The sequence below is a fragment of the Bombus affinis genome, chromosome 11 (assembly GCF_024516045.1).
Source record: "Bombus affinis isolate iyBomAffi1 chromosome 11, iyBomAffi1.2, whole genome shotgun sequence".
Lineage (NCBI taxonomy): Eukaryota > Metazoa > Arthropoda > Insecta > Hymenoptera > Apidae > Bombus > Bombus affinis.
The window spans coordinates 6,896,284-6,916,294 of NC_066354.1; the positions used below are offsets into that span (position 1 = coordinate 6,896,284).

The 20,011-nt window shown below is 41.6% G+C and overlaps 2 protein-coding genes across 5 annotated transcripts in view; both read right to left on the reverse strand.

Annotated features, from left to right (window-relative positions):
- Positions 1-12,025: 12,025 nt before the first annotated feature.
- Positions 12,026-16,323, reverse strand: LOC126921974 (L-threonine ammonia-lyase). Of its 2 annotated transcripts, none has more exons than XM_050734098.1 (6): positions 16,222-16,323; positions 15,300-15,419; positions 14,484-14,842; positions 13,991-14,153; positions 13,568-13,860; positions 12,026-13,330 (listed from the first exon to the last, which is right to left on the reverse strand). In XM_050734098.1, the coding sequence occupies exons 1-6, from the start codon at positions 16,222-16,224 to the stop codon at positions 12,973-12,975; spliced, it is 1,296 nt and encodes a 431-aa protein (XP_050590055.1). In that variant the 5' UTR covers positions 16,225-16,323; the 3' UTR covers positions 12,026-12,972. The 2 variants fall into 2 exon arrangements, with proteins under 2 accessions (XP_050590055.1, XP_050590054.1); XM_050734097.1 differs by lacking the exon at positions 16,222-16,323 and adding an exon at positions 15,718-16,175.
- A 2,256-nt stretch (positions 16,324-18,579) lies between these two features.
- The window catches only part of LOC126921951 (kinesin-related protein 4-like), a 28,453-nt gene continuing 27,021 nt past the window's right edge, over positions 18,580-20,011 (reverse strand). For all 3 annotated transcript variants that reach the window (XM_050734040.1, XM_050734042.1, XM_050734041.1), the window contains one exon: positions 18,580-19,979. In XM_050734040.1, coding sequence (XP_050589997.1) covers positions 18,806-19,979 — 1,174 coding nt within the window. In that variant the 3' untranslated portion in view covers positions 18,580-18,805. The remainder of the gene's footprint in view (positions 19,980-20,011) is intronic.

A 20,011-nucleotide genomic window follows, 5' to 3' on the forward strand; every position in this document is an offset into this window, starting at 1 on the left:
GAGAAATTACCGAATTCGACTCTTTGAATAACAGAAGCATTTTCTCGTGAAATCGTTCACAAGAGGATTTTGTCCGTAAACGAAAGAAACGGGAAGTCTAATTAAGGCGGAGGTCAAGATTCACGTTGACTAATAGCGCGATTAGCGTTCGCGAACGTCGTCAACTGCCCGGTAGCGAGGAGATTCCACGACGTATCGTTGAGCTGGACGCAATTCCTCGTTAATGATAATACCTTCTGGGCCGACAATTGCGCTCGCACGAAGACGTAAGAACGGATTGTGAAACTGGCATTCCTCTTAATTAGGATCGCGGCTGGTGCCGGCCTGCAAACGGTGAGATACAGTTCTCGCGGACTGGTTTCTTAAATAATCACCCAACCACTCGTAAACGTGTCGCTCAAGGCTGTTCACCATCGTTTCGCTATCCCCTTCGAGTTTTCCATGTAATCGACTTTCACACTAATCCACTGCAAAATCTTGATAAAATTGAAGTTGTATAAGAATAGAACTTATATAAGTTAAAACTGGTATAAGATAAGACTGATAAATTTCGATAAAACTGTTTTCAGTGATCCACGATGTTCCTGCGATTGTACGTTATATTTTATATGTACTTTGTACGATGTTTACACATTAACAACCCCAATTGTGGTTATGTATTGTTTATTCGCTTTTAAAATCAAAGGTAATTTTATTCTTCGTCTTATTTTACTTATATTGTCTATGAATATCTTTCTTTGGGATAAAGCAATAGTTAGAGTTACAATTTTCGTAAATCTCTCACCGTGAAATTCTTTCGTAAGAGGATTTGTTTATTGATTTGTCGTGTCGCGCGAGTACTCGAAGGAAGTAGCTGGAGCTCGATCGAAACAGTCGCCAGAAACGTACACGTGCGATGTCCTTCGGCTCTCGTAACCATCCACTTTGCAACTCTCGAGAGTGTCGACCGAGATTGGATGGCTATCGTTGCCATTTGCAAGGTCGATTGCACCAGTCATTTGGAAAGTCGAATGGTTCTTCCGATGTATGCCGCCCAACATTCGGTGCCCCTCAAACCGAACATCGGATCGACGTTTCTCTCCAACATTTCTGCATATTTCAGTATCACGACATCTCCGGACTTGTCGCGCGGATCTGTTGAATTATTATCAACCATAGCGTCACTCATGAAACTAGGCAAACGTTCTCTACCTTCTCCGATGGAGAACAGTTACAATACTAGTTATAAAATGATACTCCTGTTTTACTAGTTTGGACGCAGTTCAGGTATAGTTCTGTATTTTTCATTTAGTTTTTCGTTCGCCTATTCACGTTTGATTCATTCATTCGTTGTATAACACGGACCGTGTTAAATCTTTTGGGAATAGTACAATTTTTGTATTGTTACTACTTCAGAATTATTGTACTGTGCTATGAAAACCGTATTACCATTGTGAATATTGTAAATGTAAATATTCCTATGAAAAAGTAGTGAAGCTATTCTTCTAATTATTAAAAATGCGAAATATACAAGATACAAAAGGGAAAGACCGAATATAATTATTTCTAGAGCCAGTAATATTAAAACCTGTTCTCTATAGTAGAAGAGATAATGTTAAAGGTATTTTCGTTCCATTAAATTCTTCTCGAAATTATTCATCTAAGGTACCATGGTCAACGAGGCCACTCGCAATATCTTAGCATTCGTCTTTCTAAATATTCCAGGATATCCCTTGAAAAACCAAAGCTTGCTCTCTCGAGTCGCAGCTTTTCTTCTTACACACAGCGTGGCAACAAAGGGATCGTAAGAACAAACGAATGTAGGTCGAGCGGAGACCAAAGAGGCCGTCTTCGGAAATTCGAAATACCTTTTTCGAGATATCGATCGGCCGTTTCAGCCGTTCAAGTAGACGTTTTTCCGGTCGCGTTTCGTCGCCTGAGTCGTTTCAAACCGAGCGTGATTGTTTTCTGCGAATCGTACGACCTCGATCGCGGACAGACACACCTGGCCGCGTGGATTGCTCAAAGCAAGTGGTAACAGCACCGCTCATTAACGAATGCCAGCCGGTCTTTGGACCAACGACGTTTTGTCACAGTGTTTTCCTACCACGTTCCTTCTGTCATATACGACTTATAAACAGGACTGCATCGATCATCCAGTCCAACAACCCTGCATTCTGGTATTATTACCTAGACAGTTGTGGATTCCCAAGCTTTCATAAGCTATATATGGAAAAAGTATTTCGATATTCGGAAGCACAGAGATTTCTCTATTAAAGTTTAGCTTTATCCACAATCTTCTCCAATCGAAGGTTTTATCGCTGGTATTACCTTTCTTCTGAGTTCCTCATAATATATCCTAATCGCTAAAAACTGCGCACTATGCGAATGTCCACGCAACTTTTCAATCTTCAGGAGGTTCCCACCATTTAATAAAGCATTTCGCTCGATAAAGTATCAACTGTAATTATATCTGTAATTATATCTATCAACAGAATCCCATGGTGAAATAGAATTCAACCGATTAATATATTTTCTCAGAGATATGAAAGAATTATTTAGGTTGAAGGAATCACGAAAAAAGTTCTGCGGAAGTAAACGAGCGAAACGATTTACCATCCAAACAGGACACCTGCAAGCAGTTAAAACCACCGGCTATCCGTCTCTTGACGAGCCACCATCGAACCAGGCCATTTGTATCGGTGTTGTTGACATAGAATAGCGACAACAACGACGTCGACAACGATGATGACGAGGGAACGAGATCCGACGACACGTAACCAACGGCCACTGTGGCCGCGGAAACCAGGATGGCCATGGTGGAATGCTAACGTCCGCATTAATACAAATTCCGCGTAATTAGTAGCAGCTTGGGTACAGGGGACGTTATTCTAATGTGCTCGCCGGAGTCACGTCGCGAATCCCGTCGTTTACTTTCGACACCCTCGTCAGCTTCGTCACACGTGCCTTGCCTGTTCCCTCCACTGACACGTCACGTTTTCCAAATATTTTACGGCTTATAAAAATTCCCTGCTACTGGAAATTATTGTGAGAAAGTAGAAGAATCTGCTGAGTTCTACTTAAATAGAAAAATTCTGATCGAAAAAGTATTAGGTGCTTTTATTAATACGTTAACCCATTATAACCAGTAAAGTGAAAATTTAATTTTCAAACTTTCAAATCCTCATTTCTGAAATATTTTGTCCGTCATTGTTTCGTCCACGGTGATCTCAAAATTTTATAGGATCTGAAAAATGTTACACGCTACATAAATTCGTACTGGTGAAGTCTCTTCTAATAATACGTACGTGCAAAAAAGAAACACAGCACTACGGTAACACACACCCTAAAAACAATCTTCGGGTCTACAAGCATCCGTTTTTAAAAACGTCCATCTTAATCTCTAAATCGAGAGGAAGGATGAAAAGCGAGCTCCTGGAAAAGATGAGTGAAACTCGTGCACGGAGTGTATCACAAGTCGAGGTCAGTTTCGAAAGACACGGTTCCTCAAAGGTGTTTCATTTCTCTACGTTCGAGATCCGCGATGTAACAAGAAGAAATAGGAAGGATGAAAGGATGTTCGAGGGAAAGTTTTGATTGAAAGACTGGGTCACCGAAGGGACAAGACTGACAAGGGCAGACTTTTGTCAACGAGTATCTCAGAAAATTGAACGAGTCGTAAAAAAGCTTGCTCGATGGAACTGCATCGTCCGCGACTTACATTTTCCGAATATGATACCCGGTTTGTTTTTTTCCTCCTCGGCTGTCATACGACCCGTTTCCTCGAGATTTTCGTCGTGGAGAACAGAAAAGCTAACTCGGATATGTGTGTGTATGTAAGTTTTCAAGCAAAGAGAAAAGAATAGACAAAAAGTAACAACGACGAGAGGAGAATCTTTCTCTTGATTCTTCGCGTTTCGCGTTTCGCGTTTTTCCCCACGGTGCGGTGCCCGTTTCCTCTTCGAGGAACTCGACGCGATCTCGTGTTCGTTCTTTTGGCGCCAGACTGGAATAAATGAATGATATGTGAGACGATTGCGAGCGGCGGTCTCGAGGATACCAGCCAACCCGTTTAACAAGCCCCGGATGCCTGGACTTTTCTTTCGCGAGGCAAGTTCGTTGCCTGGTGTATAGTCGCTGTGTATAATAACTTCTGCTTAAGATCGCTGGATCCAACATTGAAAATTCGTTCAGTGACCAACCGTGACTGCTTGAAATATAATTCTTATAAAGATAATGTAAACGGTGCTACGGAAAGCGATTGAATTGTTCGGAAATAGTTCATTAGTTTGTGAAAGATTGTGATTCGACACAGAGAGGGACAAGCGCTCGAAGGAAGAGAGAAATTCGTGCAACGAGAGGCTAGAAAACGGTGATCTCGACGAAAGCAATTTCCAGGAGGCATTAATACGTTGCAGATAAGATTGGCAATTCCTTGGATCTTGGTGGTGGTGGCGGCCATTACGCCCGGCGCGATATCATAAAACAGAAGCGATTTTCAATAACGACCGGCGATAATATTGGTAGACAACGAGTGTCTCGTCTTGTTCCCTTCCAGCCTTTTCCTTCCTCTTCCTTTTCTTTTCTCCGTTCTTTTTCTCCTGCTTCTTCCTCTCTACCGCTAATTTTCAGCAGCCTCTTTTTTCGATTAAGCGTCGCCTTTTCTCGAACAAACGTTCGAGATTTCTCAAAGAGATCAGGCCAGAATCGAGAGTAAATAATGTCGTATAAATGCAAATTGGTAGCCATCGAGTCGTGCTAACGAGGAAATATAATCGCCCTGTTCTCCCGTCGTTTAATTGTTCCGTACGATCCGTAGACATCGTTGTCCATCAGCCTCTTCTTCTTTGAGAAAGTGTTTCCTCTTTGTTCGATGCTGGCCGTCGACCTTGAGACAAGTCAGCTCTCGCGTAATTAGGAAAGATCGATAGGGGACCATTCGAAAATTTAATCTCGAGCGAGTTGATCAATGCCTGGCCAACGTTGAAAGAACTTACTAATTATGCCGCGCCTAAAGCCTGGCTGACTCCCTCTGAAACCGAGGATAAATGAAGATTTAGAGCGGACGGGGCGAGCGAAAACAAACTGGCACCAGCTCTTCCTTCCCCGTTACAAATTGCGCTTCATTTGACGGACTTAGCGCCAGTGAATTGCGATCCCTCGCCTAAGATTCTTTTCAACGAAGTCAAGACAGAGTTTTTTTCCTGAGATTCTCCTAGAAACGGATATGAAAAATTTTTAGCATCCGCAGTAAGGATATGGTTACAAGTTGAAAAGTGGCGATATACTTTGTACGAATGTGAAGAATTTAGCTTAGCAGAAAGCTTGCTCGAAGAGATGTAAAGGTAGACAACAGTAACAGGAAACTTGTTTGAAAAGATGAAATAGAAATTGGAGATGGCTGCTGTAAAAAATCGCGCATTCAATTTCTGATGTTTAACAGTTCTGCCTTTTAATGACCTCTTTGTATTTAAATGTTAGGAAATTATAACTGAAATAGGAATCGCGAAACATCTGAAAGATACTAAAATAGTAAAGAGCAAGTCTTTGAACCAAGGTGCAAAAACAATGTAGCTCCAGACAATCTCACCACCATTTTCGAGAGCAAGAAATACCACTTCCCCGACCCAAGGAAATTAATTTTACGGATAAAGGAGTTGCAGGGACCAACTACAATAAACAAAAAAGAATTGGATGAGGAAAGGTAAAAAACCACATCTTTATGACTAAAAAGATATACAAAGGGAGTGCAAAAGTATCAAAAGAAGGACAAACGAAGAACCGTAACAGCCGCTTAGATTGAAAGACAAAAAAAAGTTCGACAAAACGAACGGCTAACGACGATGTTCATCCGAAAGGACGAAGAAAAAACGGTGGATGGAGAAGTGGAGAAAATTCCAGCGGCGATCAATGAGAACGCATTGAATTCACGGGAAAAGAGAACGAACAATATACATTACGGAAGAATGGTTCCGCAAGGGGTGTGTACTGCGAAGAATCGTAAAGATAAATACCAATTTGATAATGTACAGCGAGGGGAAAAAACGCGTAAAAAACATTCCCGTTGTACGTCTCACACACACACGCGTGCGCGCGCAAACTAGGCAGTGGAACACGGAGGATGGAAAAACCGAGAGAAATGCGAATGGCGGGCGAACTGGTGGAAAAAACGCGCGTACCTTATCTGCCGGCCGCGCCGCTACCGTTACGAGCATTGTTTCAACGCGGGAGAAGGTGAAAGAGGCTGATAACGCGAAGGCTGGCCGTGTACGTGTGCTTTTAACGAGCAAACTTTCCAACAAATAAATTTCGCAAATCAGCGAGCCGCTCGACTCCTGAGAAGGAACCGACTCTCTCGTACCCGAGGGCACGAGTCGGACATCGTATCTCCCAGCTAGCTGTAATTCGGAGGAATAAAGCGAATAAACTGTTTCAGAGGACGGAGTGCTCGACGCGTGCCACGACTCTCAGCAAATATTCCGCCTCCAATCTGGAATGAACCGCGTGCGCATTTCCTCCTTTTTCTCCCCTTTTTCACTGTGGGACGCCGATTGGATTTGTGAAAGGATGAAAATAATTTCCACCAGTTACTGTTGGATAGGTTGCAGGTTACTTGATGCTTGGGTGGCTCAGAATTTTGTAATGATGTATGGAGCACCGCGCGATGGTAAATTACGAGTTTAACTCTTTCGCAGCCTTCTCGCTAATTAAAGGGATTTACATGGATAATGTGATATATAGTGCTGGAGTGCACTACTGTTACTGATTGCATGTATTATTATAATCGTAAAAAATAGAAGATTAAGTTTTGTTTCTAGAGAAATTATTAACACAGTAAGAAAACTTCGTGCAATTCCCATAGAACGAATGAGAGATCCCTGTTCGCAGATTAACCGAATAAATGGCACTTCACGACACGGTTCATTCCTTTTTCTGGCAAAATTTCTCTTGGTGAAATTGATGCTATCGAGCTTTAAGGGTCGCTGATTGTTTCCAGAGCGGTGAAAAGGCACGGTCCGCTGCTCGTAACCTATTTCGAAATTAAGGTTGAACGGCTGGAACAGAGGGGTGGTGGTAGCGGTTTAATTAACGAAAGTACAAAGGTAAAGCGACTCCCTTCTTGTAGCTCTCTGCCATTCCACGCCGAAATCTCTTTCCAGGTCTGGGTTAGGTCTAGGTTAGGGTCTCCGTGATCCAACCAACTTTCTCTCTACGATTCTTCTTCCCTTTCTTCGACCTTTTCCCTATTGCTTCGAGAAAGTTTCCCCGATTTGACATTCCGGTAACCGTTTTATCGAACGCTCCTTAACGTCCTATTAATTAAAGAACTTTCGAACAATGGCTTTATTTAACCTTCGATCTTGGTTGTTCAATTTCAGGACGCTACGTCACCCGCTCGCGGTGTATTTCCATTAACTTTAATGCTCAAATGATTCAGACAGATCGACGAGTGCTACGTAATTCGTTGTTCAAAACGATAGATCCAGTAAGCTGGAGAAAACACGAGGCTGCGCGTTAATTATCGTGCTTTTAAGAGGAGCAGGGCTTCGTTCGACGAAATCTGTCCCTTTCCACCGGGATTTATTTGCTCCTCGTTAATTCCACGGGGATGCAAGCGGCTTAAAAACTAATAAGTAACTTCCACGGGGCCCTTTCGTACTTCTTTTTCTTCTTACCGCCTCGTCCTGCGTTGAACCGAGCTATAGCCGTACTTGAATAGATCTTTGTTTAAATCTCCGACGAAGAGATATGTTCGTACTCTTTTTATGCAGGGTCGTTCAACCAGAACATTTCTATGAACATTTATACGAGATCCTTGATATATACTTTCTTAGTCTTCACCAGGAGACGCCGTAGTGAACGATGCTTTTTTTCTAGACTTCTTAAAAGGTCAGAGCCTCGATGTACAGATCGATTAATCTGCACCGGTTGATCCACCCTTGTAAACGTTCTTTTTGTCCCAACGCTTTCCTCGCCCCTTTTTACTCTCGCCTTATACTCCCTTTACGTAGAATGTTTCTGAAGTAAATGACTAAATTTCGGCGGAATATTCTGTTCAGGGGATGAAAAAAGTCTTATGGACTTGGCGACTCGAGAAGACGCCACCCAAACCAAGTTATTTGCGACAAAGTTTCGCTACAACGTCTGACAAGTTCGCTTGGAAAACCTTTCTCTGATGTGGCTTAGGCTTGCTAGAACTCGAGGACGTTTAACGACCTCTGTCTGAAAGCCTTCGATCAGTCAATCGCCGAACAAAGACCAATTACGTACCTGTCTTATAGAGAATTGACTTTCGTCTACTTATTCTCTTATCTATCGATTTTCAGGAATTTTTTTACAGCTTCCCAACTACTTCGGTAAATCTTCGTTAAACCAAAGAACGAGACATTGCAACGCTGATTTCGATACGAACGAAGGTCTTCCACCTCTCCGCCAAGATAAATAGGGTACATTTCCCAAAGGTTTGGCCAGCGATTTTAGAAACACCCAGTACATCACCGGCATACAGACGGACATAGAGGCGGGGTTAGCTAATTGCTGGGAATGTGTCTTCCCTTGGTCACAAAGCCCGCTCGCGGTCGACAAAATGGCTCGACAAAGTTAATCCCTTCGCCGAGCTCCAACCCCCTTCCCCTTCCATTCCATCGACCTCTTTCCCCTCGGACTAGCCGCGCTTCGAAACCCGAAATCTCATAAATTCGACGAACTTCTCGATCCGGCTCGCAAGATTTAGCTGAAAAAGGAACGAGGAGGGGTGACAGATCTTTCTTCGCCCTCGTTACGCCCGGCCCCACCCCCCTGCGTCCAAGCTGGATTATCCAGCGGAATTAACTTTCATCTTGGAAAACTCTGGCCCTGCACCGCTCTCGAAAATCCTTCCCCTACCGACAACCGTTTCCCTCCGACTAATTCCGAAAAATTCACCGACGATTCGTCGATACCTGTTTCGTAGCGCTCTAATCGCCTTGTTTTACTGTCTGCCCATGGTAACTTTTATTAATCTCTCTTTTTACTCTTGCTTCTCTCTTTCCTAGTTCCTCTTTCTTTCGTATTTCACGATAACGACTTCGAAATTTCGACACGATTAGTCTGAAATTAAAATTCTTTTTTAAACCAGAATAATACGATCGAAGAAGGGCTCGAGCCTTTTCAAGTAACAACGACGTATACTAGTGGCCAGACGTGATAGGAGTCGATATGAAACTTAATTTCCATTTTGACTGATTGCAGAATGGAGATTCGCGAGTTTTATAAAAACAATATCGGTCATGAAGTATACGATTTAATTAGATACAGTCCATCCGCGATATGTTGGCAGCGATTGTGAAAAATTAAAATGTATTGAAGAGACATTAAAAATACTATCAGTATTATTTTACTTTCCTAAAAGGAGACGGCATGTATCATTTTTATCATGAACGCTTCGATTCTCTAGAGTATGACTGGTACCTTAAACCAATCGCGATCATCATAAAAATCCTTTTTTTCTCCCAAAAGAAACAAAAAAACTTCCGGTTACACTGCATGAAGCGCAAAAAAGAGGTGCTAGTACTCGATTGGGGACGCCATGGCCACAAAACACGGGTATGTACGAGGGGGGACGAACGCAAGGGTAGCGAATAAATAGCAAAAAAGTTGGTCCTCTCGGTGCACCGCGAAAAGAGGGGTCGACTGCGCGGGTTGCTGGCCCTCGCATTGGTTTTTATTCGGTGTTTGTTATACACTGAGAAGACATAAGAGTAGGTAGGCTACCGGTAACCGTAGTCAGACCGCCTACCTACAAGCCAGAGCAATAAAATGGATTTATCGATGCCACAAAATGGCGGCTCCTTGCCCGCTCTCCGTCGTGCTCGTACTTCATTTTGCCGATATTAAATGCTGTAAATTCAGGTCGCCGCCACTTTCACTATCTCTTTCTCCCTTGCCCACGACCCTTTTCTCTCTTTCTCATTTTCGTTTCATTCGTAGCTTCTCCCCTCCTCGGCGTTGAAAAAACTGGAAAAAAGAGGGCGAGCAACGAATGGGCGTGGGTGGGTTAGAAAAAAAATTCGGCGAAACTTTGCCCGTGCTTAATCCGTGCTGCCCCGCTCGATGTAAATTCAATCTTGGTCGGAAGGTGCCAGACTGAACCAAGAAATGGAGAAAGTTGCGCTTGGTCAATGCTTTAAGGTTCACGGACGGAGCAGCAGCAAAAGGATAAGAATTGGTGTCAGTAGAATCGCGTGATTGAACTTCTTCAACTCCCTTGGAAAGGTAGTTGTATTTGTAGAATATAGATTTATGAGTTGAAAATATTGTTTACCTGGGAGGGATTGAACCAACGTGAAAGACGAGAGTATAAGTTTCGCCAAGGCTGTTGGATGGTCTGTAGATGTCTCGAGTTATAAACTATCACGGTAACTCTGTTGCGATATTGGCTAGCTGGAAGTATGTTTAGTGTCCATAAGGGAAGCGTAGAGTCGAGCGTCTGACAGGCAACTTCAACTTCCACTTTCAAGTAGTTTATACCGCCTTAGAACTGTTCTTTCTCCACTATCCTCACTCTTTACATATATGTGTATTTCTTATTTCAACATTAACCTGAAACAAAAACAAAAGTAGTTAGCATCAAATGTATGTATGTCATTAATCTAGTTGAAAAATTTACTAATCAAAGTAATGAGTTCGCTGGCGAATTCAAAAAATTCGCATCTCTTCATTTCCTTTCCAACAATCTCACAATGCTTCAGTAGCCACGAAACCAGCATTCCCGGTAGCACAATGATGTTCCAGTTTTCCCCTTTTTCCTTTCTTTCTCTTTTTCCACAATCTGAAACGAGATGCGCGAAAAGATGAAGAAAAAAAGCGGATCCGCGGATCTTTCATTGCCGGCGAAGGCTGTTCGCTACTTTCCTCTTTGGCTGGTTCACATATCATAACTCATCCGGAGCAGTCCGATATTAGAAAGGTGACACATCGTCGTGTATTGTCAACCGTCATTGAAAAGAAGCTTCAGAAGGGGAAAAGAAGTCGAGTCTTTTGAAACCAGACACGGGAATACCTCCAGTGTAACGCGTGCGATATATTATTCGAGCGTGTAACGCGACGAAACCGAGCAGTCGCCCCGGCGTAAAGATGCATTAATCCCCTGACAGCCGCGTGCCTCATGGAAATGCTTCCAGCAGAAACGCGAAAACACGCGGTTCGCACGAAATTTATTTTGCCAGTCTGCCCCGACTCATTTTTTATTCGACACGACCGCGTTGAAATTGACCCGACTTCCAGAAAAAATATTAACATTCCCTCCCTGTAAGAAGAAGAATGGTGTAATATCGTTAGAGTACAGTAATATTTATTGCAATATTGTGAATATTTTATCAAAAATTCGTCCCTCTTTTTGCTGCTTAAAATTGACTCGACTGGCTGAAAAATGTTAAGATCGTCATAAATTATCTTAACATCTTTTTTCTTCGAAAAATTCATCTTTCTGCTTCTTAAAATTGACCCGATTCGGCGGAAAATATTAACATTCCCATCTTTAAGCAGCAGAGTACCGTAATATCATCAGAGTAGAGTAATATTATCGTGACATCGTGAACTTCCTTCGAAGAATTCATTCTCCCTTCTCTCGTGAACAGACTGAAATTGACTTAGGATAAGAAGAAATAATGAAATTGGTTGCTTTAAGAGAAAGTCGGAGCTTGTAAGCTTGAGAGACAAGAATTCCAAGCGAGTCATCGTTAGGAAACGGAATACAACTTTATTTAAAGGTGGAAATGTGTATATTCAGTCGATAAAAGACAGTGGTTGTATAATCCCTGGTTCAAGCTACATTACGATCAATATACCGGAGTCCAAAAAGTTATCTGCAAATGTCTGAAACAAACTTATTGGAAATTTACTTGTAAATTGTTCATCGTTCACTTTTAATAAAAGCTAAAAGTTAAAGCTCAATTATCGCGAGTAATATTCACATTTACGGAACAGTAATCTGATTTATACGCATTTTTCAACGAAGCGTGTGTGAAAAACTTTGCATACAGGAATATTTCATTTTCTATTTGGCTTCGAAGATAATGAATACGTAATTTACGCAATTTATTATTAATCATAGTAATACACCATGTAGTATTTCGAATATTATATTTTTTATAGTACAAATGATCTTCTCAACCACCATCTCCATCCAATTTTTGCACTCCACATCCCTTACGATTAGAATAATGCGCAGTTCGTCGAAAACGAGCAGCTGCAAGTTGTCAAACAGCCAGTCATCTCGCAATAAGGGGTTGCGTCGTTATTGAGCTCGTAAACGAACGCTTTACGATCCTCTTACGCAAAAATCCAATCGTATCCGTACGGTGGCGGTAGCAACACGTATCCCCGACATAAAACGCGACGAAAGCAGCGTATGAGCAGAAGGGTGAAATTTTGTTCCTTTTGATCACTTCTCTCTCTCTCTCTCTCAAACCAACGCAAAAGCATCGCAACAGTAATAAATTTCGCAAGTGTACGTTTACGCCTCAGTGTGACGCGTGTTGCGTAGACGCTGCTCTCAAATTTCGAGCCATCGAACCACCCTTCTTCAGATGCAAATTACGCAGAGGGGTTGCTCGTTTGTAACGCGAGCAGCTCGCTTTTTGGAGCAACCATAGCTGTCGTGTCTTTATAGATGCGTAGAAACTTCCCTCGCAGTCAGGAATATGGACAATAATTCGAGCGTACAATGGAAATCGATGCGGAACGTTCGCGGTTTCCTCTGTTTCGTGACCAGGACCTAGTTCAGTATGACATATACAAGGATTCGAACTGTATCTGAACTACAAACAATGAGATAGTTACTTCGATATTCCTATAAATAGTACGTCTCTCTGTTCAATAAAAAAAAAAGATTATTTCGCTCACAGAAATTAAGAAGCTTTTACCGGTATTAAGTAATACTCAAAATCGTGTCGAATCCTTTTCCTTGGCGTCATTCGACGATAGCAGAAAGTTCGAATTTAGAACGACATGTTACATGCTCACAGGTAAGTTCAGAGCGGACATGTCACTAGTGCCGAACACAACCCGCTGATAATTTTGATGCAACATGTTCTTCAATTGTTCCGCGTGATCCCGGTCTCTAGTCTCGCAGACCACTTTCACGTCCACGCTGAAGATGTCCGACATAATCCAAGCCCGCTCGTGCATGATGTCCTTTATCGAGACACCGATGCTGGCCAGCATTCTACAGAGCTCTGCGATTCCGCCCGGTCGATCGGACACAGTCACTGTAAACTTCAAAAGCCGGCCTTCCGCTGCTAGTCCACGCTCCAAACACCTACCTAGGATCGTTGTGTCGATATTTCCTCCGCATAGAAGCAACACCACTCTAGAAAAGAAAAGCAAAGTGAATGTTACGGTTATTGTTAGAATTATCGAATTTGCGAGAGATTTTTTTTTTTTTAATTTAATCAATTAACTTTTTCACTGATAAATTGAGAAGAAATGTTAAAGAATTATAGCTTGAAATTAAATTGAAGGAAGGAAATCGAAGAGATATAGGAAACGCGACAGAAAGGTGCAAACGCTGCCGTTCTTGAATTAACTGTGTGCAACATCAAACGACCTTTTGCCTTTCAGTTCTTCCAGGTGACCAGCCAAAATAGCGGCGAGGCCGGTCGCTCCAGCACCCTCGACGATACATTTCTCGTTCTCGACCAGCTTCAGGATCGCGATTGCTATCCACTCTTCCTTCACCACGACTAATTTGTCGATCAACGGATTCGCGGTGGCAAAAGCATTGTATCCAACCTTAGGAACAGCAAGGCCATCGGCCAAAGTTGAATCTATACGAGTGTAGGTAGGTCGATCTGCCTTTCGGGCCTTATAGAAACTAGGACATCTTTCCGACTCAACGCCCTGGAACCCGACAGAAAAACGATATTGGTTTACATCGAAAATACGTTTCATACTCGTCGATGTGGAAAAAGAAGTGTTAAAAAGAGGATGAACGAGCTTGAACGTTCGTTTAATTCCCATGATAACTCACGATGATCTGTACATTTGGTTGGAGGGTTTTCACGGCCAGAGCTACCCCCGCGATCAAACCACCTCCTCCGATGGGAACGACCACTGCATCTATATCTGGTACCTGCTCCACGATCTCAAGACCTAGAGTTCCTTGTCCTGCCATAATATCTGGGTGATCGTACCTGAAATAATATAAACGAGACACTCTTGTATTCCCTATTGCATGGGAAGCTCTTGTAATAGACGATTTTCTTATTTTCAAAATTTAGATACATGGTCGCTAACAAATAAAAATCTCTGAATTCATGTTAATCTCGCAAAATAGTTTTTTTTAATATCGTAAGAAAAAGATGTTAGACGTCGCTTTCGCGTAAAAATGAAACAAGCAAAAGACATTTTCCATTCACTATAGGTTCATCAATAACACGTGTCGAATATTCTTTTTATTTTACATTATCCGCGAATGAAACCAGCAGCAAACTGCTATCATCGCAAGTAGAATATGCCTTTACCCATTTATATACGTCAGCCCATTCTCTTTCGCCTGTCGCAGCGCGATACCCTTTGCCTCACCCATATCCAGACCATCGACGATTACATTCGCACCATATTGACGGCAAGCGGCGATCTTCATGATCGGTGCCAGCACCGGCATCACTACGGTCACTGGTATATTAAGCTTGTACCCGTGATAAGAGAGAGCGAGTGCATGATTTCCCAACGAAGCCGAGATCACGCCGATCTTCTTCTGTTCCTCGGTCAGCATCACCAAAGCATACCTCGCGCCACGTTCTTTGAAACTTCCAGTTGTTTGGAGGAAGTCTTTCTTCAAATACAAATCGATACCCATCGCATCTGACAGACGCGATTTCTGATAACAAATAGGAAATATTTTAATTTTTTCCTTTTTCGTGTTAAACTTTCTAGCAAAGTATCTATGAGACGAAATGATGAATTGAACAAATTGGAATTGGAAAATTTGCTTCCACTTTCTTAATATTAGCTACGTTTCGATTGATAATTTTAATAGTTCTGAAAGGTAATTTATAATAATTATAAATAATCTATAAATAATTTGTAAATAATCTATAGAGAATTCATAATTATTATATAGAAATAAAAGCCCTTTTCCAGAAAGTTTCTCAATTGTCATTATACTGAAAATTGAATATAATTTCAGTTGAAGCTATTTGTCATGTGAGTATGAATTACGAAATAGTAGGAAAAAAAGAATTCATTTGAGTTTGTGACATAATCATTCGAGTATGGTGGTAGGACTAATAAACATTTTATATGGAAATAAGACATTTTCAAATTTCAGATCATACCACGCAAGGAGTGTTGACGATTCCACATTTGATTTTGAACGCAGCGGAAGTGATGTCCTCGAAAGTAATCTTTTGGGGATTTTCCTCGACGCAGTATGGATCGAGAATTTCCTCGTTGTTCTGTAGACAGAAACGCACACGATTCGAGACTTTTCGGTTCTTTTTGGAACTAACCCGTTCGAATCGATTGAAACCGTGCACCAAAAGAATAGATATCGCGGGCAAACGCGATCTTGCCTTGTCTTTTAAAGACAAGATCACCGAGATGATCGTTTGGTGACATCACGTTTTCATTCCGATGGTATCCGAATTCCATCTCGTGTTCCGAGCAGTGTCAACTCGAATAACGTTAATATGGCATTCGACGATTCTTATCACGATTATTGCCAAATGATCATGATATTATAACGATAATTACGTAAAGCGTTGATGAGTCGATATCGTTGTTTCTACTTTCCGCGATCAAATCGAAATCTTGACCGTTGCTATGGTCCTCTCCGTTAGACTTTCGGTTCAAATCCCTCATGATCGTCAGATTGAAAGCGGACTGACATGTGCCAAAAATCGACTGCACGTTCGCCGATCGTTCGAGTTATTTATTCGATCGGGAAGCGTCGTGTAATCACGGTAATGTGCTTTATCGTCGTAACCTTCGACCTCTTTTCCACGAGAAGAGAACTGAAAGTCTCGTGATTGTCATAATTCCGCGATGATTTCCCTTTCCTTTTTTGTCGATAACACAGCTCGTTATTAATATTCCACTCGCGATACCACCACGATCAAACGCCAACCAATCGATCGTTTGTTGTCGTTTCGAAGAAATAAATTGCACGAGTCGCGTAATGAAACGTGTGAGAACAAATGTGCACGGATAAATCGACGAACTTTGACTCCGGTTTCTGGTGAAAAAATAATAACGAACCATGGTTAACGTTTCGAAACTCTTGTTGCAATTTTTGTTAAGTTCAGGGAGAAACGTACTCCTCGACGTACCAAAATCAACTGGTGATCATCATGAATCATGATGGTAAATAGCCCTCAGTTTACAGATAACCCCGAATGAACCGGTAATACTCAAAGAGACTGATAACGAACGAAATTATTTCGTCTTCGAATTTTCTTTATTGAATATCTCATCTATTTCCCGCGATACTCTTCTCAAGATAACGTTAAAATTTCTACAAAAGGTACTCTGCTTATCTTTTTAGTTAATGTTATAATTTATATGTATAACAATACGACGAATAATTTACTTCAGAAAAAAGAAATCAGACTGTTTATAAAATGTAACATTTCCATAATTGTCAAAGGTAACGAATTAAGTGATTATGCAAAACAAATGGAATTTGGCTATGTATATAATGTTTATCATAGATGATTCTTACAGACGGCAGCCTTATGGCTTCTCTCGAATCTCGTCACGTGTTGAAACGAACTCGGCTGCGCTCACTGATACGTCGCTATCTATTGTCTAATCGTGAAACCTTTTACGCGATAATTTCAGTTTACAAACATTAGTAAACCGAGCAAAGTCTTTGCGAGTTAGCACTGCAATAACGGAGCCTCTTTCGTTTCACGATGATCACATCAGCCTAATAACTTTGGATCGCTAGAATGCGACACCGTTTGCAAAACGGTGGTTGGATATTGAAATTCTAGCGACCTAGAAGAGCTCAGATAACAGAGTCACCACCTCTTTGCGACATGCACTCAAACTGTTACTAGAATTGATACACTAACCTAATTTCCCTTATCTGCACTAATAATTGTATCTACCGGTGGTGGGTATATAACTCGCGTGTATCGTGTTACATTCTCACATCGGTAAATTTGTAGTTCAACTCCACATCATTTAAATGTATTATTTTCAGAATTCTAACAGCATTCGCCTTATAAATGTTCCAAGAAATTCCTAATGAATATGAAATTCGCTTCCGCTGGAGGACATTTTAGAACAAGTTCATCGTATCTGATAAAATATCACGACAGTTGTTCAACGCCCGTTCAACGAGGGTTAATATCTTAATTCCGAATTGCTGAATTACATCATGAAGAGTAGAATATGTATAGCAATAATCGTTCAAAGAATTAATCAACGATCCACAAACAAATTACCCCCTTTCACCTCTAGTTAATATTGCCTTTCCTGCTTCTTTTCCCTGTCTGAAACGGTGTATACAGAAGCATCGAACAAGAAAAAGAGTGAAAATTGGCACGTGTTCCGCGTTTGGTGCGTCGTATTTCTCTACAGTGCTGATGCAAGCGTAACGATGCCTGTTTGCGAACATACACGAGAGGATATTCGACAAAAAGGCACGGCCCCGGTGTAACTGCATCAAAATTCTATCCTCGTCGATTCTTATAAGTTTACGTTTTCTTTTCTCGCCTATTGTAGCTTCGACAGCGAAAATCGTACCGTGCGTCAATCTTGTAACAATACCGAAGAAAAAAATGCAAAATTTGTCGTCGATGCTGGTATTTCTCGATAGAAAAGCGCGATCATTACTGTCGCTATTATGCCATCGATATCCGTTTCCATGTTCCTTGGGATCGAGGCGATACGTGCGTCAGCTCTTTGACCAAACAAAGCGCGAAACACAGTTTGTGTCAGCTGTAATTCACTCACAGCTCGTGTCGCGAACCTTCTGGACCGCGAAATCGTCGTTAAAACGTTGACGAACGCGCGTCGATTTCTGCCAGGTTGATCGGTGAAACGAAAATAAAAATATTGTTGTTCTGTGATTCAACATGGAAAAAGAAAAAAGGAAGGATATTAAGATAAAATAATGGATTCATTTGAAAACTTTGTTCGATTATCGCAAAGTTCACGAGTTTCAGAGTAATTATCCCCTAATTTCGAGTTCCACACGTATCAGCATTTAATCGCATCAGTATTTCGTAATACCCTCGAATTATGTTAGAAGCTAAAGGGAACGTTTCCAGAGAGATTATTCCTTAACACCCCATCTTAACCAAAATTCGTGAACTCTGCCACATATAGAAAGTGTAGGATCATAATGGCTGTAAATCAGTTCACTACGTAACTGTCTAGTATAATACTATCGTCATAAAAAATTTATTTTATCTTTTCAAATTATAAGAACGTATCGCGGCATAGAATCGGATTGTAACTTGATAAATTATAAATCTGAAGAAATTAAATTGAGATTCTTGAAATCTTGATTTACGCCACTATGATTTTCATACATATGAACCTGTCATGCACGTATGAATCACTATCTTAATCTTTGGCTTACCACAGGAGAATAGAAGAAGAATCATAAAGAAAGTAATTTAATATTACGAACAGGGGCGAATTACACGATCTTAATAGAATACTCAGAAGATAAATAAGTTAAATTTCGTCGTGGGTGCGATGACAAACGTTACAAAAGGTTCTGAAATCTATTATTTACAAAGAGGACGTCGTCGTCGACATTGTGACGACGCGTTACAATAGAAAAATACATTTTACAGTTGAAAAGGGACGACTAGGGAAGGCACGTTCAAGAGGCACTCGTGCCACGGCTGCACTCGACTATTCGCCGCCTCTCCCGAAGAAGCTCCAGAAATCTTGCCCTGGGACTTCCGGGATATTTCAATTTATCCCTGAGATGCATGATTTCGCCGGGCGTACTCTCGATATCCGAGTGATCTTTCGAACACGCGCACACCCTGCAACATCCGTCCCTGGTTCTTCGCGAATAATCGTCCGTTTCTTGAAATCTTTTCCGCGCGCTGTCGGTCAACACTCGTTGCTTGGGGAAGCTTCCCCTTATATTGTACATTTTCCCCAAAGAGTCAGTGGTATCAGAGGTCCTTGAATCGTTTACTTTGTATTTCGAAAGAAAACTGTACTTGCTCGAGTCGTCCTGTCTATCTGTCCTAAATGTTGGACGATCTAAATCAGTTAACCAAGAGGAACGATTAAATCTTCTCAGAGATAAGAAATCTTCTTCCATAATAGAGTCCAAGTCATCGTTCTTCTGTTCGGCGGGACAAGTCTTTTCAACGGATAGATTCCCTGTTATTTCGTACGTGGTGAGATCTTTGCGATCGTCCGAAGTCTCTTCCAAACTGAAATTTCCTTTAACATCCCCGCAGAATGGTTCTTTCATAGCGTAACGATATTTCTCACGAAATTTCGAGCCACAGCTGGGACTCCTCGAGTTAGATTCGGATGAAGCGAGTAAACGAGATTGAAGTTTATTAGAATTTCCGTAACGGATGGAATTGGCGACATTCATCAACTGATTGAAGATTTTCTTCTCCAAATCGTCTTCTTCTTTCTGTTCTACAACACTGGAACCCCTTCCCAAGGGACTTTCCGTTTCACGAAGAATCTCGAAGTCATCGTTCGTCTTCGACGCGCGAGGCTCTGTGCTAGGACTCGCTAGATCCAGTCTAGCGCCAGCAGATTCGCAATTAATGCCATATTTTTTCCTAAGCAGCTCGTTGTGCTTGTCAACTCTCCGAATGCAGTCCTCCAACCTCTGGATGCCCTTCATACACCTCTCGTAAGAATCCGTGCACATCATTGTATCATCGTCGTTCTTTGGATTGACCTTACGACCTACGAATTCCGAGTAATCGCGATTCCAGGAGGAGAGACAGCTACGTCGGCGACCACCTCGTTGTCCACCTCGCCCACAACCCACAGATGTCCATGACAAGGGATTTCTTGAAAAAGAATTGATCGATTTATTTATTTA